The sequence below is a fragment of the Protopterus annectens genome, chromosome 4.part0 (assembly GCF_019279795.1).
Source record: "Protopterus annectens isolate FY-2018-M chromosome 4.part0, PAN1.0, whole genome shotgun sequence".
NCBI classification, from domain to species: Eukaryota; Metazoa; Chordata; order Ceratodontiformes; family Protopteridae; genus Protopterus; species Protopterus annectens.
Genome location: NC_056733.1, coordinates 1988017182 through 1988042801, shown reverse-complemented (window position 1 = coordinate 1988042801; position 25620 = coordinate 1988017182). Strand labels below are relative to the sequence as shown.

Below are 25620 nucleotides of genomic sequence, written 5' to 3'. Positions count from 1 at the left end.
AGGCTTGGGGGGGCTCAGGCACTTACAAACAGTCCTGGATATAGCAAATCTGTATCTGGACTAGACTAGTTACAGGAAAGGCAGGAAACACGCCTAGAAATGGGTTTTGTTTTTTTACAGAAAAGCAGCTAAAACAGCACTAAAAACAATTTTCAAGAGCAGTGCAAGCTAGCACACTTATATTCTGAAATGAATTCAATTATTGTTTTATTCAACTCTGAACAGTTAAAAAGTGGCAAAAAATATACATCAGCTGAGAAGCGCACTCAGTCAAAACACAGGGAGATTCTAGCAAAGATTTTTTTTAATAAAGTGGGAAAGGGAGAAAGGAGGAACAGAACATAAATCAAGGTTAAGAAACTAAGTGGGTTGGCCTTCTCAAATGTTCTGTCTGTATTAGGCAGAAAGAACTAATGACACTAGACTGGGAGGAGTGTGCCCCAGATCAAATTTACTCTAGGGGTGGGCAACTGCAATGCCACCAAGTATAAGAACAAGACAGAAACTAAATCAGTTATATGATACTCCTTGGCAGGATATCAGAACAAACAAACACAAACATATAGGTTCATAGGCTGGTACTGGGCTATCTGCCCGAAGGCATATATTAGCCCAGCCACGTTGTACGGTATTCACCGCCCCTTTAGTAGTTCCCTAGACCCTTGTACTAGCAGCTAGTACCCTTGGCCCATATCTAGTAGTGCTGTTGGTGTGATCCCCAGTGTGAACTTTCTGTTACCCATCCACTCATCAAGGTTCCTCTTGAAGAGTGATAGTGAGGGGCTCTGTCTTATGTAGATCGGGACCCTGTTCCATAGTAAGGGAAGTCTCTGCAAAGGGAATCTATCCCTCCAGCATGTTCTATTCATTGTTGTGTTGAGGTTTATATCCCTAGAGCGTGTAGCTCGAGTAGATTTGTTTAACAAATGTAGAAAATTTCCAGTTAATGCCTCACACACAGTGAAACTAGCTAGAAAAGATTTACAAACAGTGTGACAGTAAAAAACTTATTTATCAGGCCCTGTGAGGCAGATAATTTTAGTACAACCGTGCATATTAGTTTATAGCTATAAAATACAGTGAAAAGTATGCAGCAGATGATAAAAGCACTGTAAATATCTATAATAAGCAATAACTAGTAAAAATAAGCAAAAAAAAACAGGATACTTAATGTTATATATCACAGCTCAGAGTTTTGCTCAGTGCCCTTCCTCTGATTAGCTCTGTGTGAAATGGCAGAAACACTCACAAGATAATTTCTTAAGTAACAGGAAGTTGAAACCTGAAACAACTTTAAAAAAAAGCTCGAAAGAACCAATGAGGTGCTTACTCCAAGCCTTAGTCCAGGTAACCCCAAATCAGCCAATGACCATAAACACTACACTCGCACTGAAATGCAAAATGGCTTTTGCTAAATTAAGATGGCCTGGAACATGTGCTCAGACACACAGCTTCTGCAAACAAACTAGCCCCAAAACACAAGCCTGAATATGGACAATGCTACAGCTACTACCTACACCATTAGGCAGAAAAACACTACAGAAATGTTTATCACAGCAAAAAAAATGCCCAGCAGTAAGTCTTTTAAATGAAAGTTTTAAAGAGATACAGCATCAATGAGACTCTAGATTATGCTTTTAACTGCAAACAAATCAGTTATATAATATTTTATCACATATTAGGCATTAGGCTGAAAGGCATGTTTGTAGCCTATGAATCCATTGCGGGTTGGGTAGGAACTTTTGGGAGTTTAAAGGAGAAGGTCAAAAGTTTATGGTCTGACTTCACTGGGGAATAAGATACCAGAGGAGTGGTGCAAGAGACGGCCATATTTGTAAGAATCAAGTCAAGAATGCAGTGTCCTCTAGTAGTAGTTAGTTCAAGGGAATTGTTAATTAGTCAAGAAATTTCGGGCACAACTTACATTGGGAGGTATGTCACCCAAAATAAAGGATTTTTTGCTGACTGGGAGATCATTTAGAACATGAAAAATTTTATATGATCATCAGGTGACAAATACGTTCAGATACAAGCTACTAGTTGATAATTAATCCTACTTAGATTGATCTGCAGATCAAAGAGATCAATGTGTGAGCTCCTAAGAATCTGCCTTAAATTTGATATAGGAAAATATTCAACAACAAAAAAGAAAACAAAATAATCTCCTTTGCTGTCAGGCAGTAAACATATATTCCTTTTTAACAATCAATGCACTGCAACAATTACATACATTGCTCAGTCCCTGCCTTCATTAAACTTCACTCCTCCTCCTCCTCCTGATTATTATTCTGCATGCATTGTTCCAGAAATGCCATTTACTTCTATGTAATTCACTCCTTTACTTTTCTAATGATCTCACCTCCAGCTCTCATTTCTTTTACAATATTCAGTACGTTAGAGTTGGTTTAATTTTCATTTTCATTTTCTAATAACTGTTTGTTTTTTTTGCCATCAGCCAACACTGACAAACAGAGACTCTACCACAGCTGCCCCTGGGCCTGAAGGTATGACAAATCCAAAACTCTGGTGTAGCGGGAGTGTTCTCTTGCCATTAAAACCAAATTTTGGTAACTACACAGGCATGGATGTTTTCTAAATGCAGGACTGACTCTAGATCACACAATTTATTGTTTAGACTTCTGGCATTAATGACAGCAGCCTTAATGTAATCCAGTTTTGGGACTGATGTATTAGTTATGTTGGAAAGTCCAACAACTGGGCTCTGCCTAACGCAACAGCAGCCTGCTAGATTTACTGACTGTTAAGCTCTGATTTTCATTATGTGGGCTTAAATTAATAATCAAATAATTGTATTCTTACTTTTAGAGAATACCTAGGTTCTGAGAAGATTGTACTGCAATAAAAGGGAATGAATATTCAAAGTCATGGCAGCAATGCATTAATGGTAGTGGCTTGCCTGGCTTCCTTATTCAGTAGGTGTTAGTTTGTAGTGATTTCTGATTTGGATCAGTACTTTTTGCACCTGTTGTTCTACATGTGGAAGGAAAGAAGGGTGGAATTTGGTCCAGTGTTATTCAAAGGCAGTGCAGTGGTGCAGCAGTTTGAGTCGTCACCTTGCAACAAGAGGTTCTCCGGCTCGATTCTCGGCTGGGATGCCTTCTGTGCAGAGCCTGCATGTCCTCCCCTGCATTCGCCTGGGTTTCCTCTGGGTGCTCCGGTTTCCTCCCACATTCCAAAGACATACTTCTGGAGCTTTTCTCCACGGGCCTCCCCTGAAAATAGGCTCTGTCCTAGTTGGACTTTCCCAGTCAACAAAAATATATCTTTGTCGTGTATCAGCTTGGAGGAACTGCTGTTCTTGATCTACAAGTTTATGGGCACTGAGGAAAACATTGCATTAGCTCCAAGTGACATTATTGTTGATTTTTTTAGTCTTCAGTAATAATCCACTGGTTTGCAGCCAGTTGTAAGGATTCTAAAGTTACTCAGTTCTGCAGAGTTAATTTCTCACATGGAAGATGAGGGGCTAATAACTGATTATGTCAAATGCATAAAGCAAAGTGTTTGAAATGGGAAGATCAAATAGAAGCTCATTAACGAACAAATAGAACAGGAGTGAACTGTGAACACAGCCTTGAGAAACACTAACATTTGGAGTAGTGATCTGGACAGTATACTAAAGGTGTTTGGACGCTTTTCTTGTGCACTGCATGACCGTTTAAACATGAAAGCATGCTGGTATAGGTAGGATGTATTAGCATCAAATTTCATAGTTTTCTTACCTCAGAAAAGGAGGCTGCAGCCAAAAGACATGTCATGTCCAGAAATGCCAAATAATAATTACTTGTGTCATGCCAGAAAAGGGGACAAAGATGACTGGGACCTCACCCCAGCCAGGGGTAAACAGTAAAGGAAAAAAAAAGTATACTGTTAAGGTAGATTTACTTACACAACTGTACTACGTTTGTCATTAGTTCACTGTTGCAGTAGCAAAAAGTTATATAGAACCTCAGAAGAACCTGAAGAACAGATCTAGCAAATCCTACTCTTGATATGGAAACTTAGTCAGTTTTGTAGTGCTTAGTGAAAATATGGACAATGGATGAAGTTGCTTTCTAAAAAGACTCAGAAGTAGCCACTGCTTTAGTCGTGTGTACCCTAACATTCTGAGGGGGGGTTGCTTCCTTAATGAGAACAGCAGAACCGAATGGCTTGAGGTGGCCATTGAGATAATTAACTTGGACAATGGATGCCCTTTTTTCTTACCTTCAAATGAAATAAACATCTGAAATACTTTGTTTCATCCACGTAGAACCCATGTTGTCTGTGGACATTCAGGGAAGGTAGAATTCTCTCCTCTGTTCTTTGGATCAGTAAAGAATAAAGTCAGATTAACAGACTGATTCAGTGTAAATAATGACACTTTCTGCATGGAGGAAGAACTCTCTCTTAAGAGTCACCCTGTCTTTATGAAAAACCAAAAAAGGCTGAGAAGTACGAGGGCTTACAGCTCAGACACTTGACTAGCTGAAGTCAGAGCAATAAAAAATATCTTCAAGTAAGAAACTTTGAGGAAGCATGAGCTGTAGCTTCATATGGAGAGTCAATTTTACTAATACAAAATTAAGATCCCAGGACAGAACCACCTGTTTTATAGGTGGTCTAATTTGCAAAACTCCTGTAGAGAATTGTGTTTCTTGAAACAAAGAAGAAACAGGAACATCTAAAAGCAAATAAGTTGAAATGGCTAAAAGCTATGCTTTGATGACAGTGTAAGACAAACCTGACTTGAGCAATTCACACAGGTACTGGAGAACCACTGCAGTTCCCATTTTAGTTGGGTCCTAGTCTCTACAACAGCAACACCAAGAAAATCTTTTCCATTTGGGCAAATACATTTTCCTATTAGCAGATTTTCTAACTTCCTTTAACACCAGTTGCACTTCTACAAAATAGGTACCTAAATGAGATTAAAATTCACATTGTCCGGTCTAGTTTCATGATGGTGGGGGGTAAATGAGAGCTCCATTGTCCTGTGTGAGTGGGTACTTTCTGAAGAATGTTTTTGGTAACTGCCCATGGCAAGATGCTTGCAAAGGGGGAACCAATGTTGTCTGAACCATAAGGGAACTACAAGGACCATCTTTGGAGACTCCTTTATCTTTAGTAAGACTTCTGTAATCAGGTGAAGGAGGGGCATAAAGGAACACTTCAGCCAAGGGAAAGAACAGGTAACTGTTTTCAGGCCTGCATGCAGCCTCTAGGGAATGGAAGCATACAGGTCTACCTGAGGAGTTCCCCACAGGTGGACAATCTCCTGGAAGATCATGGAGTGTAACATACATTCCAAAGGGTCTTTCCTGGATCTACTCAGGGGAGTCTGCAACTGTTTTCTGCTCTGAAAGGAACATAGGTTGCCTGAAGAGAAAGAGAGAGTGATTTACTGCCAGCTCCCAGGCAATAGTGATCAACTTGCAAAGGAGGTAGGTACATGTGTCCTACCCATCTATGTACCATATCACTGTAGTGTTGTCTGCTGTTACTAATAGTGGTCCTGGAGTCCACAGCTGGTTCAATGTTTTTATTGTTTTTTTTTTTGTTTTGTTTTTTTTTTTTATCAGGGACAATTCATTTTAAGGTTTGTGCATTTTTTCCTGAAATCAGGATCCCAAATACCTCGAACACTCATCACTTTGTAAACTGCTCACCCCCCATTCTCCTTTATGGGGTGGTGACTGAAGTCCATTCTGACTGGGCATGCAAACATCCTGGGCCTTAGCAGATTCCTGAACAGCCTCACCAGAGGGACCAAGAAAATCGGACTGATAGTTTAAAGGCACTAAAACTACAACAGTGAAACTGTCTCAGACCACTAAAAAAAGGTGGATGTGTGTCCCTTCAATACTCTCTTTTGAAAATGTTCTTTTTCGACTGAAGAGGCAGCCACAGAATCTTGAGTAAAGACCTACAATCACTGGTGCTCTGGAAACAGTTTGAAATAGTTTAAGGTTATGAGGCCTATTATGCATTGTTCTGGGAGAGAATGACAAGCAAATGTCACGGATCAGTCAATGATTTTCACCAAGGCAGAAAATGCAAACTGTGTGGGAGCCTACCACCTTGCATATTTCCTATTTCTGACAGGTATAAGACTCCAAAACTACACATTTTACAGAAAAAAGAAATGAAGGCCCCCAGTGGGATATTTATCTGTCCAAAAAGACTTTAGTCATTAGCTAACCTCCAACACTGAAGATACTGACAACACAAGACATCTGAATCAACATCAAGAAAGTTCTGAAGTTTGGTACCCAACACATCCTACTTATACCAGCATACTGTTATGCTTAAGCAGACATACTGTGTGCAAGGAAGGTGTACAAAAGCTTTAGTGTACTGGCCAGATGTCCAATATTCTTGGCAGGATACTTCCCGCATAGCTTTATGCTAATGCAGTAAATAATGAATGTCATCATATTTGGTGATGTACTACAAGATCTGATCACAAATAATGTTTTTCAGAGTTTGTCCACAGGGTCAAGGATGGTGATGGAGCAGAATACACTGGCTTCTTCAGAGGAAGTTGTTTTTGGGAGAGGGATTATGTTGGTATGTTTAAAAAACAAATGAATGTCTTTAGTGGTGAGGGATAGGATAAAAAAAATATTAGAAACATGATATGATAGTGAATAATGCTCCATTTTGAGAATTATGGTGAAAATTAGGTACACGTTGATTGCATAGTGAGTTAGGTGCTTTGTTAAATTGATCTTTGACCTTTCTTTCCTCTACTGCCTCAAAGTAGAAATATGAGCAGTTTAGGGAGAATTTTAGTGGTTTCTGAGGGGAAGGGATAATAAAGTGCTGTGGTGGAGTTACAACTGTTATGCTGCATAGCCTGCAGAATTTCAGGGATTCAACATTTTAGGTTCTTAGCAGTGTTAAATATTTTGTGGTTTGCTCCATTTTTATGCAACTCCGGAATGGCTTGGGTTGACCTACATATGACAGTACAACATTTCTACAGTATTCAGATATAGTTTTGTATTAATCCTGGTTGTCTTTCTCCAGTACTTGTACAGGGTATGTTTATCAATATCGTTAGAGTTGTGTGTTTTTACCTTCCAGGCCTGCTCTCCACTTTATATTACCTGGGATAGTTAAGGTATTAAACTTGGCACTTTGTGACTGAAGCAAAGATATACTTCTAACAAAATTAACAAAGTAAAGTACTCTCTTACTCTATTCAAGTGTAATTTGGATGAATGTATGGGCAACTGCAAATTAATCCCTGGTTTAGCACCCCTGTCCCTCATAAACAGTGGCAACATGCATATGTCCTAACATATCCTCTCTATCCATCTCTGGATTACTTGTACACAAAATACAAAATTTAAGGGCTAAAAACTACTAGGGGAACGCAATGCTAGGCTTCCTAAGATCGTCACAGCTCAATGGCCTAGTAAGTACCTAAGAAACCATTGGGTTTTTAGGGGGGACAGTTTGCTTTAAATGGGAACTAAGATGTTAAGGAAGACTGTGGGCACCATGTCAGATCAGTTAACTGCACACAGACGGAGTCCAATCTATTGTGTTTAAGTATGATATCAGGGCATGCTCAGAGCTTCTGGGTGTTGTTACAGTAGCTGCCTAGTTGGGTGGCTGTTAGCTGTTTTTAGAGTCTAGGCTAAAAGTACTGGTTTGTGATAACTCAGGGTGATAGGGAGTATGTGCAATATATGTCACTTTTCTGGGAAGCTGGTTAGAATTAATTACCAGTGAGTTTGTTACAGGTTTGATTTAGGCTACTGACTTAGATAACCGATTCAGATTCCTGGAGAGAGTAAATCTGGTAAATTTAAGTTTGAGGAGACGTGAACAGTCAAGGGTGAGGTCATTGATAAGGATTATTTTATTATGTTTGGTTAAATTAAGCATTTTGTCAAGACAGTTTTGAAAACTGTTAAGAGTACAGGGGTTGGAATAGATATTGTGGTAATAAAGACTTTAACATGCTTAGATATGGTCTGTGTTTGTAGTAGCACTGCTTCTTTCAGTAATAGGATCAACAACGCTCTCACTTTTTACAACAGAACATATTTCACCTCCATGCCTTTCTCCTGAGTGGTTACCAAGGAATACTTAACAGTTTCATCACAAACTGACACTATCCAAACTGACACTATCCAGGTTGCACTCCAGCCAAAATATGAATGGTTGTAAAGTCAGCTTCTGAAAGTGGGGTGCACAAAGCCACTTAGGCTACAATGGGATAGAAATCGTCCATCTTTTCGACTCATGAAGACACACGAGTGGAATCCCACAAACTGTAGGAGATGAGTGACAGTGCATCTAAAGAATCTCTCAAAAGCAATGTTTAGTCCTGCCTCAAGAAAAGGCATAGTCTCTAAGCACACACCTTGCTAAGGGAAAATGTAAAAGCACTAAAATATGGATAGACATCTGGACAGATAGGACAGAGGTCAGATGGAACTGGCTAACCTATGGGAGGATAAGGCTTAAGAACCAGATGGGGGTACCCTCCAGAGTCCTTAGAAATCGGGTCAGTGAGTCAAAAGATCCCCAGACAGATCTTTAAAAGATCACTGACTAGTGCAAAAGTATTTGAGGACCACAGAACGGCAACTGTACTTCCCTTGTACAGGGAAGACACTGTGGAAAAAATAAGGGGAACTTCATGGCTTCATACTTAATAGTGGCAGGGAAAGGCATAGAAAAAAATATTGAGGGGAAGGATGGGTTGCTTTTCTAGAGGAGGACAATCTTGAGAAAGGCAAACAACAATGGCTCATGACCAGAAGGAACTGTCACTGAAATGAGATTCAGCTTTATGACTGGGTTAGAGGGGGACTACTACCAGAAAAAGTCTAAATGAACTTCCTCAAGGTCATATTTTAGCCCTACACAGGCAGCTTACATGAAAACTGGAAAAGCTGAGGGCAGGACTAGAACTGAAGAAGTGGACTGCTGCATGATGGAAGAGAACACACAGGGTTGCGGTGACAGAATAAATTGCGTCTGGAATAAGGAAAGCATCTAGTGGGACAGCCACAACGGTCTGTTCTGAGGCCCAGTACTAGTCACTGTATTTAAGAAACATATAACTGAAGAGAGTGAATGGGCTTAACTTTCCTGCTAATTACAGCAATCTAATTGGGAAGGCAGACTACCATAACATTAGCATGGTTAACAAACTTTAAAACAGGTAAACCTCCCTGCTGTCACAGAAAAACTTGAAGTGTAGAATATGGGAAGAGTCTAAGGAAGGATTCTGAAAGGCTAAAAAGTGGGAAGAATGGTAGCAGTTGCTGATCCTTGAATATAAAGCAAATTCTTGCATTGGTAACAGGATGCCCTTCTGTAAAACATCAGCTGGAAGGGAGAAACAGAAGGCAAAAAGGATCTGGGGGTGCGGCTCAGACCTGGCTTGTAACAGCAAAACAGATTAAGAGGACAAAGGCAGCAGGAAACAAAAAGCTGCAATTATCCTCAGAGGGACAGATTCTATAAGCAAAGAGGTATGAACTCCACTCTAGAAGCCATTGTTGGGCCACACTTTAATTTCTGTGTGCCGTTCTGGAAACTGTAGAAGAAAGTGATAGCTGAAAGAAAAGGAAGGGATATCTGAGTGCTGAATGCAGTACACAGGAAAGAAATAAGAAAAATGTGTAGGATGGAGAGGAAAGGACATCACAAACCAAGTGACAGAGCCTTTTACAACAGCAAGGAAATAGGATAAGGGGACAAATTGTGTGAAGGGATGTGAAGAATCCATCAGCAATAGGAATGACACACATGGAAAGAGGGCAAGGGCTTGCAGACTGCATAATCTGACTACTCCCTGGTTCTCTGAAGGTAATTCATCACAAAAGTAATGACAAACTATGGAACTGATTCCTGTAATAGGTGGTAGAAAGAGACCCCATAAAATCACTCAAGACGGCAAGTGATAGATGAAGAAATGGGTGAGGATGAAAGGTAGGGATGATGAGGAGTGCATAATACTAACACTTACAGGGTAAACTTGATAGACTTGTTATTTTCTGCCATTACATTCCCATACTCTTCACTGTATTTGTCTCAGACACATCTCAGGGAATACAAAACACAACCACCTCTTCACTGCCCACAGAAAGGTGCAACCAGTGGAGGGGTTGGAGTTGAGGGGTCAGAGTTAGGGAAGGATTTCCAAAGGGTGACCAAGTGGGCAGAAACACGGCAGCTGAAAATTCACTGTAAACAAATGCAAACTGCAGCACCTAGACCATAATAACCATGGTGTGAAATATTTGGTGGATGTGGGGAGAGGGAAGCTGAAATCAACACATCAGAAAAAGGATCGGGGAAGATGCCATCCACACCTGGATTTGACACAAAGAAAAAGAATGACAGGGTATTGGCAGCAGCAAAGAGAATGTTGGCATACAATGTGAGGGACAGGGATTCTATAAGGAAAGAGGTATGTCTGCTTCACGGGGCCCTGGTCAGACAAAACCTTGAGGACTCTGTGCAGGAGAACATAGTGTTATGTTCAGTAGTAACTCCCCAGACAGTGGAGTGTTTCATGAAATTATCTTCCACATTTATGCCTCTCAGCCTCTTACAGCATGAAATCTGGACAAAGCCATAAATAATGGGAGACAAAGACTCAAAAATAGGGAGATTTTTTTTAAAGACTGATTTTACAAATACAGAGTTGACAGAACAGGTTTTACATTAGCATGAATTTTCTGAGGGTATCAAGTCTGCAACCCAAATGTCTTTTACTTCAGCCCACAATGATTTGCCAATAATTTATTAGTAAACCAAACGTTTATGAGAAATAGACCAAATATAAAAGGTAAAAATCTGGACAGTTGAGATGTATGATTATGGTGGATCTTACTGCGGTGTTGGTGCTGCGGTAGCATTGTCGCCTCACAGTAAGACATTGTCCTGTTCGATTCTCAGCTAGAGCGTCTTTTGTATGGAGACATGCGTGAATGGGCGCATCTTCGTTGAAGGTTGTGCGTCAGGGCTGGCAACTCGGCACGTAAAAATCTTTTGCCAATCATTTGCGGACCGGAGTTCCGCTGTGGCGACCCCTAACCGGGAAAGCTGAAAGACTCAACATCTTATGCATCAAATTTTATCCATTGCACCTGAGACAACTCCTAACACTACTGGTTTCTATTTACAGTTTAGCCTACATAAATAAAAATTTTAACTATCATAGAACTTTAAATGCTTTGAAAAAGGTCAGATCTGCATGTACCACACAAAACATTAAGCAAATCAGGACTGAGATGAGAAAAATGTTTAAGCCTGCACAAAAAAGCATTATGCAGTCCAAGTTAATTATTTTCAAGGAAGCAATGACTGGAGGCAATAAACAGCCAGCAAATATTGTATAACAAATTACAAAAAGCCTGCTACAACAGTGTAAATAATCAAGCATAATTAACATGCCAAACAAGCAGTATGGCAACATGCAAAATAAATTGTGAAAAATAACTGTTCTATGAACAGTGTCTAACCAAAACAACAGAACATGATAATCCAGTTTGAGGTACAATACCAGAGTGAGGAAATTAAATTAAATTGTTGGTTAAGTATAACAAGGGCTGAAATGCATGTTACCAAGACCTGAAACCTTGAGCATAAATGCAAGCAATGCAAGATGGGGGAAGGGATAAAAAAAGCAGTAGGCAACAAGGCAGGCACTGAAAACGAGAGTCACAAGTAAAGGGTGGCTAAGTTTTCAGAGAAATGTAACACAGGAAAAACAGGAAGAAAACTAGACAGAAGGGAGAAAGTGGTAGGCAATAAAGTCTGTTGACAAGAAAGCAATATGGTTAAAAATTATATTCCTTAAGACAGGGCAGGGCACCTCTGTTTGGACAGCGAAGATGACAAAACAGATAAGATTGGCTGGCATTAACTTAGACTGAAACACAAAGAAAAGACCAAAATGCGAGACTTATTCTGGAGAATAATGTACTTCTCAACTGTCCACCATTTACACCTCACATTTTTGGTCTATTCCTCAAAAAATTATACTTTTCTGGAAAATCACCAAGGACTAAGCCACTAAATAATGATATACATTTGAGTTTCTGACAATATCATTCAAACAAATGCATCATAACACAAATTTGGTTATTCTAGCAACTTTCTATGTTTATAAGGGCAATATTTAAAATCTACAATGTGCCACAGGGCTGCCAGGGCATAAAAAGTCACAAATTCCAACAATGTGAAAATAAATCCAAATGCAGAATAATCAATACATCCAATGCACAAAAACACCACTCCAGAAGATCTTAAAAAACATTGGTTTATTCTACTGTGGTAAGCGCTTTCGCTTAGGAGCTTCTTCAGACCAAGAATACATACAAAAACTTCACATATTTATAACATGCAGTAATCAACATCAATTGAATAACAATTATACATTAAAGGTGTATAAGCAGTGATATAGAAAACAACAAATATACGAATATATAAAATAAAAGGAATACTATCCTGTATAAAATATAAAGGGTAAAACTATCTAAGCTAAAATGTACCTATAAAATAATGTGGAACACTAATATGTATGGGTATAATAGGAAATGTAGTCAGAAATAATGTAAAGACATAGTATATAGAAAAGGTGGCTAAAAATATATGAATATAAAGGGAATAAACTAACCTGAAATACCTACTAATACATACATAAATTCATCATAGAAATCATTTACGAAGCCTTCTCTTTCTCAAAGCGGGCTTGATGGACGCCCTCTCATTTAAGCCTAAGCCTCTATCTGCCCTTAAAGTAATTATCCAACACATTTCTCTATATTCCGTGCAAGTCCGAATGTCTCCTTCCCTGATGCTCAGTCTTATTGCTTCCATCACCCTAAATCTAAAACTATGATGGGTACCCTGTTCCATCACATGTTTAGACAGGGCATTCAAAGTAGAAAGCTTATTATATATATATATTATTATATGAATATTTGGATGTATACGTAGAGAAGTTAGACCAAGGAGGGATCAATACAGGCATTTTTCGTAAAACTTGCCACAGGAATGCGTTCCTTTTTAGGTCCAGTATGCATCCAGGATATATATTTAGGAACTTGATAAGACAGGGGATGCGAACGTCCAGAATGAATCCTTCCTTTGAAGGCTTCCAACTGGAATTAGCTCGAATTGAACAAAATTTACTAGATAGAGGATATAATCATTCGTAGATGGTCAAACAATGGGATGATTTGGTTGAATTGAGAGAGACTAGAGCCCAACCATATTATGGACCAGCAGGCACCCATGATAATCATATGGACCATAACCTCTCGTTGTTTTATTCCAGTGACATAGGATATGCAACTGATTTGTTTAAACAACATTGGGCTAAATTATTAGTTGACAAAGACATTGCCAACTTTGGTGGATAATATACCTCACTTTAGATTTAAAAATCATAGTAATTTGAAAAAAATATTATGTACTAATAAGAGTATGATAAATAGAGCACCTATAGGTCATACTGCACCTTGTATGTCTTGTAACTTTTGCTCTTACATCCAAACCATGGAGGTGTTTCATCATCCAGACTTACATAAGGATTTTCATCTCAGGGGTATCCATAATTGCATGACTCCCCATGTAGTATATCTAGCAGTATGTGGAAGCTGTAGGGCCTTCTATGTGGGGAAGACGAATAGACCATTATGTGATAGAATGAGGGAACACTTGTATAATATCAGGAAGCTTTCTACCTTGAATGCCCTGTCTAAACACGTGATGGAACAGGGTACCCATCATAGTTTTTTGATTTAGGGTGATGGAAGCAATAAGACTGAGCATCAGGGAAGGAGACATTTGGACTTGCACGGAATATAGAGAAATGTGTTGGATAATTACTTTAAGGGCAGACAGAGGCTTAGGCTTAAATGAGAGGGTGTCCATCAAGCCCGCTCTGAAAAATAGAAGGCTTCGTAAATTATTTCAATGATGAATTTATGTATGTATTAGTAGGTATTTCAGGTTAGTTTATTCCCTTTATATTCATCTATTTTTAGCCACCTTTTCTATATACTATGTCTTTACATTATTTCCGACTACATTTCCTATTATACCCATACATATTAGTGTTCCACATTATTTTATAGGTACATTTTAGCTTAGACAGTTTTACCCTTTATATTTTATACAGGATAGTATTCCTTTTATTTTATATATTCGTATATTTGTTGTTTTCTATATCACTGCTTATACACCTTTAATGTACAATTGCTATTCAATTGATGTTGATTACTGCATGTTATAAATATGTGAAGTTTTTGTATGTATTTTTGGTCTGAAGAAGCTCCTAAGCGAAAGTGCTTACCACAGTAGAATAAACCGGTGTTTTTTAAGATCTTCTGGAGTGTTGTTTTCGTGCATTGGATGTACTGATTATTCTGCATTTGGATTTATTTTCACATTGTTGGAATTTGTGACTTTGTATGCCCTGGCAGCCCAGTGGCACATTGTTTGTGGATTTATATCTTTTATCAGTTTCTGTGCACTGGGGCTCTTATCCTTGGGGGTAGCAGTGATTGTACTTGCATTTTTAAATATTTAAAATCTGTCCCTATTTTGGGGCCTTTGCACCCCCCCCCCAATTATTAATTATTTCAGGCTTTCCCCAGATTTATTGTGCTAAGAGGTTGAGAGGTATGGAGAATGGTAAAAAACAGGACAGCTGCAATGAAATCTTGAGTTACATCAGAAAGACCACAATTTTAACCCCCAAAAATGAAAAATACTCAACATGTCTCTTAATTCAGTACTAGAAAATTTAAAAAGACAAAAAAATGTTTAAGAAAATCATCCTTTACTTAAATTAGATATAAAAGAAGGCCTTACTGAGAATAAAACAGCTACTACTTCAGGCAACTACTGTAAAGCATTTGCACTGCGAGTCCATAATACTTTTTTTGTTACACATGATACAGAACATTGAAAGGGGACTCTAAGCAAGATATACTCCAGAGAGCTTGAAGGCTTTTGCACAAGTGATTAAAAATTTCCATTCCTGAATGTGAGTTAAGCTTAAAATACAACTGTCATCAACCAATGAGCAACGTTTAAAAGCCTGTGGAAGAAGGCAATATGCCACATTTTAATTCTGTGAATGGAAATGTGCAGATATATCAAATGAGGGGTATAAAATTGCTAACAGTGCTTCGAAAAGATGAAGCAATGTTAACCACGGTATCGTATAAAATACAATATCAGCAAATCCAAACATTCAAAGGGGAAAGTACAGAAACTGGAAATCTGTGGATACTTAGTAAATATGACTGCTTACATAAGAATTTAGTGTAATGGAAAGCACTGAAGGCACCATCAGCTGCATTTAAAAGTTTAACCAGATAACTCATGAACACCACATGCTATGCCACATTCTATTTCTCTCACAATGATAAATGCAACTCACAGAAAGTTTTTCAGTTCTTTGGGGTTTATCTTTGGATAGGATGTAGCCACATCTAGGGCAAACTTGAGGTTTGTGTCTGTTTGTATAAACATAGCTACATAACGGATTTTTACATTTCCCTCTGCCTCGTGATGTTGCCAGTCCCAGATCCTGTTCAGAAAACAAATATCCAAAGCACTCGATTAGTAAAGAGAAAATGTGTGTAAAAACACAGTGACATGCCACATTTATAAAAGTACTCATCAGTACTAAACTGCTAAAATGTTACCTGGGGTATTACTAAGCTATTTATTTGATTAGTTGGTTGCATTTGTTAACCATGGTAAAGCACTTGATCCATATGGACATTGTTCAGACTCAGCCCAGGAGCACTTTCTGGTTAATTCACTGGCTCAGAGTCACACATCAGACAAACAGAATCTAATGGAATAAAACCCTGGACTACAGAAAGTATTTATGTTAAAAGTTCAGTCTTAATCTTCTGTGCTGTCAAACAATCTGTAGCACTGTTGCTCAGTTTACTTACTTCATCTGCATTTGTTTACTCAAAGTGTGACTGAGTACAGATCATTTTCAGTGAAAGCCCCGGGAGAAATGCATAAAACAGTTACAATATAATAATTTTCATAATGCAAATGTTTCAAACATACGCACATATAAAAATCCTATAGCTGGGCTATATACATTGAAACATAAAATTTTAATACACAGGAAGAATGTGCAACAACTTTCAAACACGGACATTAAAATATACAATGCAGTAATTCAGAAAGAAAAGACATTGTGAAAATCTTTTCTGTTTTGATCATTGCAATCTCAGAGCGTTATCATCTATGTAAGAGGCATTGTTTGCATTCTAAAACAAAGTGTGTGAACTATTCATTTAAAATGGTCCAGGGGTTTGACTACATAAATTGTGGGAAGAGGTGTCCAAAGTGCTCAACAAAGATGACAGGTGGACATGTGGTGCATGGAAGTAGGAATGCTGTATCAGAGGAGAAAGCTGAGGTGTCAGCAAGCAGAGCGGGGAGAAGAAGGGTAGGTAGCACTTTCATATGTATTACCTGTACTAGCAGCACAGAGAGGAGAGGATTAGAAAGTATAATTACTGGTTGCAGCAAAAGACCAGAAGAAAGCTTTGGACTGGTAGGTGGATGGTGGGCAATATGGTACACAGATTAGCTATATGAAACAAAAAGGCTTCATGTTAGCCTAGAACAGACAACAGAACTTAATGTTGGGCTAGAAAGGTATATGTTAACAACCATATGTGCAAACGAAGATGGAAAAAGTCACAGTGACACAAGTTAAGAGAGGAGGGCAGGCATTTAGAAAACAAAGTAAAAGCAGATCTAGAACACAGCAGAGGAACAAACAAAGCTTACTCAAGCCATAACAGATAGTTTTTCTGTGTAAGGAGTTTGGTAAGATGGTGGGAAACACTAAAAATCATTGTCAATGTTCAAAACTTGTACAGAACTACAGTGTATGTAAATCATTTTTCAGTACAAATGCACAACATATGCTGAGAATGAAACTGTTTTCAGAGAAACAGGACACATTTTTGTTATACATTGTTGCTTTTTGTTCTGAATTTTAATAGGTGTCTTTGTTCTCTTTTTTTCCCATCTAAGCGAATTATTTAACCTAGGCAGTACCTGTTAATGATACGTTGTGATCAGTGTACCACAAATGAAAAAATAAAAGTATAAACATATATATATATATATATATATATATATATATATATATATATATATGTATATATATTATATCAGAAAGGTTGTTTCCCATTTCAGAAGCAACTGACATTAAATGGGCTGGAATTTTCTGTCTCTACAATTTCAAAGCAAAGATTTAAAATCTAGACTTGTAAGGAAATGAAACAGTCAAGACATCTAGACCAAAAGGAGGAACTATGTCAATGGATTCAATGTTAGCGGAATGTCAGATAATGGTTATTCCAGGGAATCCTTCTGAATTATAAGCAGATAATGTAGACCCCCCCCCCCCAAAAAAAATGTGCTTCATTTAGTCTCATTCCACTGCGTATGTTGAACTATGAACAATACTGGCTAAAGTGAAAAAAGTCTGAAAGAACTATTTCATGGACATTAAAAGAAAAAGAGTAGAAGGGAAGAGAAAAAGAAAGAAAGAAACAATCCGTCTTCTACAAACACAGTGGGTTCATGCTTGTATAATCCTGCCTATTTCATTCAACTATTACGCAAATGTACAAAATATTACATATTAGCTCTAGTAATTTCTAGATGGTTGTGCGTCTTCTAAAGATTTAGCAACATTTTTATTCAATTTCTTTGTGCAAGGGTGTATGTTTTCTGTAAATTTAAAGTTGCATTCTGCATATGTAAAACATTTTATTATTCAACTGTAAAAGGATGCGACTGGCTAATTACTGAAATATATAAGGGCAATTACACAGCACTGGTGAAATACAGCTCTTGACATTGACCCTTTGGAGAAAGACTGTTAAGCTACAACTACCATAAATTGCAAACAATTACATTATTTACTTATTTATTTATTCACATTTGTTTACCAGGAAGGTCTAAGAGGCTGAAGTGAGCTCATTTTTGGTGGAGGCCCAGGGAGAAAAGCTCCACAAAGGTTAAGCAACAATCATAATATGAACAACCATAAGATATTAAAAAAAAAACAAGACAGGAATTTACAGTGTGATATAATCACTAGTTTAAGCTATGCACACAACAGATTATTTACATTTACAGCATTGACAAACAATGAATGGTGTACAGTGTTATACAAACACTAGTCTAAATTAGGCCCGCTAGACTATTTACGATTATGCTATTACACAGTTCCCAAGAAGAGGGTGGGTTGCAACTGAACTAGTACAAATACAGCAGATACTATCACTATGCAGTATTTCATGTAGTCAATATAGTTATTATGCAGTGTTTTTGCAATAGTGAGTGAGTATGTTCCTATAAATAAAATATTAATTTACTGAAGTGTGAAGCTTTACTATGAGTAAATTGATAGATTTGGAAGGAAGAACAAACAAGTGGTTAGTAGAGATGAGATAGGCTATGGAGTTATAATGGGAGGAGTCAGGTTTTAGGGAGTGTTGATTTAGCACAGTTGCATTACCAGAGAGAAGAAAGATGTTGAAGGGACGTTTTAGAGAGGACAGGATTACTGGTGGTTCTGACTGATGATGAAAGGGAGTTCCATAGTTTAGGAACAGTAAGAGTAGAGCATTTGTCCAGGTGGAAGGTTTGGCTTTACGACTTTGAACTGTAGTTTGTTTTCAGATCTGAGAGCTCTGTTAGGATGGTACAACGTTAGTACTGATGAAAGAGAAGGGCAATGTGAAGGCCTCAGCATAAGTATATGTGCAGTAGTTAATTGCAAATATGTGAGATAGTGTGGGAGTTCGAGCCAGCTAAGTTGTTGCAGTGATGAGCGGTGGTGGTCTGAGAATTTGGCATTTGTTACGAATTTAGCAATTTTGTTGTAGCTTATGTTGACTTTGGATTTAAGAGAGGACTGGATATTGGTAAGGATAGGGGTGCTGTATAACAGAGATGGTAGCAGGAAGGATGTGGCAAGTGACAGTCTTGTTTTATGGCTAAAGAAATATTTGTGTCTATAGAGCATGCTTAATTTTTGATGCGTTTTTTTGACGTTGCTGTGAATGTGGAGGTCAAATGCAAGGTTTTTATCTATTATAACACCTAACAGTTTAGTACTTGGAACAACTTCGATAATGGTGTTGTTTTTGGCCTGGATAATGAAATCATTCTTGCTGAGGAGGACAGTTTTTTTAGGGGTTAATATTAGGAGTTTAGTTTTACTGGGGTTTAGAGAGAGGTGATTGTTGGATATCCAAGTTTTGGTGGATGTGAAGGCATTTTGGGCAAGTATTTGAAGTTAGGATATGACATGGTGCAGATGATAGCAGAATCATCTGCATAATGTATTGGATGATGGTGCTTTGAGTATGAGTAGTATGACAGTTGTTGATGAATATGCTAAATAACAAGGGACCCAGTATGGATCCTTGGGGAACACCAGTAGTTGTGATGGGAAAAGGTGAGAAAGAATGTTACTATTTGGTGGATTGTTGCCTACTGGAGAGACAGCTATAAAACCAGGTTAGTGTGGGGGGTGAAATGCCTAAGTTGGAGAGTTTCGTGAGAAATGAATGGGATAGTGTATCAAAGGCTTTAGAGAGATCAAGAAAGACTGCAGAGACAGTACTACCAGTGTCATGGACCCTATTTACTGTGTCCATGAAGGAAATGAGAGCTGTGGTAGTACTGTGTCCAAGCCTGAAGCCATGCTGAGTGGGATAGAGGGTTTGGTTTTAAACTAGGTGGTTCAGTAGCTGAGTATGGATACATTTTTCTGAAATTTTGGAGATGGGAGAGAGAAGAGCAATAGGTCGGAAGTTGGAGGTGTCACAGTTTTTGCCCCTTTGTGTAGGGAGAGAATATATGGCTTCTTTCAAATTTGTGGCACCTTGGACTCCTGAACTGTTCTATTAAGAAGTATGCTAATGGGGCAGGAAATGGTGCTTGCAAATATCTGTAGGAATTCAGCAGGTAGGTCGTTAGGTGTGGTAGTACAAGGTTTAAGCTAAAGTAGGAATTTTTTTTATTGTGGAGCTTGGTATGGGTGAGAGGGAGAAGCTAGGTTGAGAGGTGATTGAAGAGTGTGGTAATATTGGTTCTGTTGGGCTGAGGATAGTTTGTGGGAATGTGGTAGTGAGCCTGCCTATGGTGTCAGTAAAACATAAGTTAAAAGTGTGATGCAATCTCAATGGGAGTATTCTCTGGGTTGGGACAGGGACTGTACTTTGAGCCTGGGTAAAGTAGGGAATTGACTGCACTCCAAACTTTCTTTGGATTTTGTTTGTTGTGTTGGTTTTGAAGAGCTTAGTAGTATTCTTTTTTGGTTGTATAACTGCTTGTATAGAATGAGGTTGTCAGGGACTTTTTTGCCATGATTTCCATGCCTTCTCCCTGGCAGTCATAATTTGCTTTGTAGGTTTGGTAAGCCAGATGGTGTGGTTAATTTAACTCTATTTTGACGGAGTGGGGCTATACTACCTAAGATTCTAAGGAAAGTTAAACTGAGGAATTCTACAGCTTCATCAAAGAGGAAAGTTTTAAAAGATACCCAGTTAATACTGTGTAGGACTGCACTGAAGGTGGTTGGGTAAAAGTGGGATAAGTTCCATGTTTGCTTATTCTGATGGTTACTTAGTGATGAGATGATTTTGGGTCTAATACTGGAAGGAGAATAGTCACTAATATTGTTTGGTAAAATGCCTGAGGAGATTTTATTAGGTTCAGAAACCAAGAACCAGTCCAGGGCTGAACCTTTGTTATTATTATTGCTAGGTCTGGTTATGTTAGTGAGGAACTGTGTATAGTTATACAGGTTAATGCTGGTAGAGAGATGCCAATGGGAGATATCGAGCCAGTTGATATTGACGTCCCCTAGGATAATTGTTTCATTGCTGATGTTTCTCAGAACCCTGACCAGTCCAAAAACAATCCACCAGGGAGACTCCACAAACACATTTAATTAAGAACCAACACGATGTCCAATAATTGACAAGTTTACCTAGGTTTCGTCTATATTAAAAAGACTTCTTCAGAACTAAAGTCATTCCTATAAAACCACCTCCCTATATACCCCTCCCGAGTTAATTGATTGATAAATTGTTAAAGAAATATGCACTTCCAAACTAAGTAAATATGCACTGGAAAATCCTTAAATAGATGAATAAAATTATAAATAAATACAAGAAAATTTTATGTATATATGTGCAAAAAATTACAAATGAATACAAAAACACAAAAAAACACATTTTTTTTTGTATGTGCAAAAAAATGTATGTGCAAATAAATATATTACTTAGTTGAATGAACACTTGATGTCAGAGATTTAACCCAATAAATTTTTTTAACTTTAATAATGGGGCTATACTTATATGATCGTTTAATCCTGGATAAGTAGTAGCATCAAATCTAATTTGCCATTTGGTTTCACTAATGTCCAAATGGACATCCAAAATATGTCCTTGATTGTCCTTCTTAATCTGTTGAATAATACTAAATTTAAATTCATGACCTGGATTGGAATCATTGTGCCTTCCCAATGCGTTGGTATTTTTCCTATGTCTTATATCCGATATGTGTTCACCAATCCTTTCTCTTAACGTACGGCAAGTTTTTCCAATATAAAATGCTGGGCATTGTGTACATCTAGCTAAATAAACTATATTCCTACTATAACAATCAAAATGCCCATTAATATATATTGTTTCTTTACCTAATTTTATCTTGTTTCCTGACACAAATATATATTTACAGTGACTACATCTACACATTTGTAATTCCCTACAGGTATGAATGAACTATAATGGGATAATAGTTTACCCCTTTCCAATAAATTCTTAGGACCTATCCTTCCTATAAACGTTTTTTGGAGGATTCTTTAATTTCTTATAAACATTAATGTCCATTTTAAGTAACTGCCAATTTCTATGTATTATATTAACCAAAACTTCTGCATCGTTATTATATGTAGTAATAAAATATATATCTTCCCCCATATTATTCCTATTATTATTCCCAAATTTAGGATCCATTACTATTTCTTCTTTATTATTTATAATTTTTAATATAGGTTGATAAATTCCATCATTTCTCTTTCTAATAATCTCTGTTTTTATATTTGTTTTTATAGTTTATAACATAGATTCTGGGTATCCTCTTCTCATGAACATGCCTGAAATGAATTCCAATTCTTTTTCAAAATTCAAAACATCATTTACCATTCTGGCTGCCCTGACCATCTGGCCTTTCACTATGGCCCTTTTCTGGTGGTCAGGGTGCCAGCTATGGTATTCCAAATAGGAATTTGAGAAGGTAGGTGTTCTATAAATATTAGATAAAAGACCCTTTTTATCTGTGTTGTCTTCCAAATGGACATCTAAATAACTAATTTCATTACTACTATATGTATGTGTAAATTTCAAAAAAATCCACTGTGTTATTGATATATTTCAAAAATGTGGCCAACTTCTGGTTGTCCCCACCCGAAATTATAAAAATATCATCCAAAAAACGCATATATTTTGGATATACTGATTGTATTCACTACAAAAGACATATTCTTGCTCCCAATAAGACATTACATAATTGGCATATACGGGGACACATGCTGCCCCCATTGCAACCCCCATTTTTTTGTTTACAAAAACTTCCCTCAAAATACAAATAATTGTTATTCAATACCATTGTCCATAAGGGATACAAAACATTAATTTGATCCTGGTCAAATAACCCTGTTTTATTCAACTGACAATCCAACCATTCTAATTCTTGTATCATTGGGTATCACTGTGAATAAATTACAGACATCCACAGTGAGAAATATAATGGAAGAATCTATTCTTACTTCATTTAATTGGGACAAAAAATGCCACGAATCCTTCGTGATATAATCAAACTTTTTTAACCCACCTTGAAGATGAAAGTCCAAATATTTACTAATAAAGCAGGTTTTGTTCCTTTTCCCATCCACTATTGGTCTAAATGATATATTATTCAAACCTTTATGTATTTTAGGGATACCAAAAATATTACTTACAACAGGAAATTCGTTAACCAAATATTCATAATCTATTTCGTTTATTTGTCCCTGAAATAACATTCTTTAACATTAAATCAATCTGAGTGGGCCACGCGTATCTCATTCATGGTTACTTTCTCATATGCTTCCCCTGCCAGCATTCTAAACATGTAGTCTGAATAATCATTTTGGTCCATGACTACTATGCCATTGCCTTTATCGGGCTTCATAAAACGTATGCCCTTATCTGTAATGAGCTCTTTAAGCAATATTACATCTTCGTCAGTTAAGTTGCTATAAAAATCTTTCTTATTCTGATTCTTATTAAAATATTCCCTCAACTCCAATTCGCAGGCCTTCTCAAATATCATTACTGTATTATTGTAAACAGGGTTAAATTTGCTAGGTTTTTTTAAAAATGTCTTATTGTCTGCTGCCTCATTTTGTGTAAAAAACATTCTAATGTTCATCTTCCTTGTTAAAAATTTTAAATCTATAAGCATTTCAGTGATATGACCCTTTCTTCCAGGTACAAAGGTGAAACCCTTAGATAATAATTCAGCATGTTCAACATTCATAAACTTATTGGAATAATTATAAACCTTAAAATCTCCATAATTATTAGTTACTACAATGGGTTCACTCGGACCAGACACATGACATTCCTTGTATATAATATCAATCAACCCACTAATGTTTAAATTGTCATTCATATTTTCTATTTGAATCTCAACATCATTAATTTCAACATTATTGTCAGTAAAAAATTGTCCAGTCTCATTGTTTAATAAAAACATGTCCATACCTTCGCTTCTTATAGACACAATACTCGACTCATTGTTGAATTGAACCTTTTCAGATTCATTAACAGACACACAGTCATTACCTGCCCAAGGGTTCCATTCAGAGACTGCTTTATAGTCTATATCACTTCCGGACCATATATCAATAATCTGATAAGTACTTACATTCAGGAGTGGATCCACCATTTCCCCCAACCGAGCATCATATACCCCTTCGATAACCATAGGAATTGCTGCGGACTGGAGTTCCAGTATGTCCTCATTGTTATTTACCCCAGTCTGCTTAATTGCTGCACCACACACACATTAAATGTACTCGACCGAAGCATTAGCCACGATGAGAATAATGATAAAATATAATGATGAGATTATAGCCAGTCTGATGGGTGAATTGGAGAAGGACGAGGAAGCTATATTAAATTATTTGAATTTTGAACATTATTATACTAATTTTCATAATATTTTTAATACTGTAGACAATAATACTTTTAATACCGTTCTATCTCCTGTTCTGTCGAAAATCCTCCTGTTTTCGCTGAGGACCCCATTTTCTGGGTCTTGCTCCTTGCCCTGCATACCTCTCATTCTCCTCTCTCATCTATTGTGAATAATTCCGTTCACGGTTACGCAGGCGTTCAGAACGCCTCAAGCCTTCCTCCATGTGGTATTCATCAGACTGGGGATGCGCGTCTCCACGCGATGACCTCATCTCCCCTTCATTTGAATGTACATCATTATTCATTACTTCCTTGTATTCACGATTGCCTTTAGACAAAGGATATACCTTCTGTTCCCGGCATTCTGCTATATCCCTTGAAATTTTCCTTGTTTTTCTTTGAAAAATTACATGACAGTCATGGTCTACGGTATTAAAAATATTATGAAAATTTATTATGAAAATTTGTTTACCAGTCTGCGCATTGGCATTCGCCTCCTTGCTGTTGACCATTACACTGCTATCCATGGGAGTTGGTTGTGTTAAAGGCATTCCCAAACTACCTAAGCTACTCACATTCCGAGGTGAGCCCCTCCCGAAAAACACGGATATGTATATATGTATATATATATATATATATATATATATATATATATATATATATATATATATATATATACTGATACATACTGTAGTATATATAGAGTTTGGAAGTGCATATTTCTTTAACAATTTATCAATCAACTCGGGAGGGGTATATAGGGAGGTGGTTTTATAGGAATGACTTTAGTTCTGAAGAAGTCTTTTTAATATAGACGAAACCTAGGTAAACTTGTCAATTATCGGACATCGTGTTGGTTCTTAATAAACGTGTTTGTGGAATCTCCCTGGTGGATTGTTTTTGGACTGGTCAGGGTTCCTAGTGAAGTATTGGTTATTTGGTTTCTTGGACTATTCATTGCTGATGTTGCTAGATGTCCAGGCTAGGATATTTTTTAATACAGGAATATTATTGCCTTGGGATATGTACAGCACAACACCACAATGCAGAGGGTCTTACAGTTGTTTAGTTTTATAGAGGCTACTAGTAATTCTGCTGTTTGGTGAATGGAACTACAGTGAAGGTATTTGGGTATAGTAAGGCAACTCCTCTACCCTTTTTATTTTCTCTAAGGCACTCATAGCCAGGGGGAAGAGATTATGAGTCTTTGTTGCTACGTTTGAGCCAAGTCTTTGTGACAGCAGTGATATCAGGTTTATTTTGAATTATCCAGGTATGTACCAGTGGAATTTTGTTTCAGCTTTGAGTGTTTAGG

At 37.4% G+C, this 25620-nt stretch overlaps 1 protein-coding gene across 2 annotated transcripts in view; it reads right to left on the bottom strand.

The window, feature by feature from the left end:
- The window catches only part of HMGXB3 (HMG-box containing 3), a 1387103-nt gene that overhangs the window by 453432 nt on the left and 908051 nt on the right, over positions 1-25620 (bottom strand). For both annotated transcript variants that reach the window (XM_044069603.1, XM_044069602.1), the window contains exon 11: positions 15434-15583. In XM_044069603.1, the coding sequence (XP_043925538.1) occupies positions 15434-15583 (150 nt within the window). The remainder of the gene's footprint in view (positions 1-15433; positions 15584-25620) is intronic.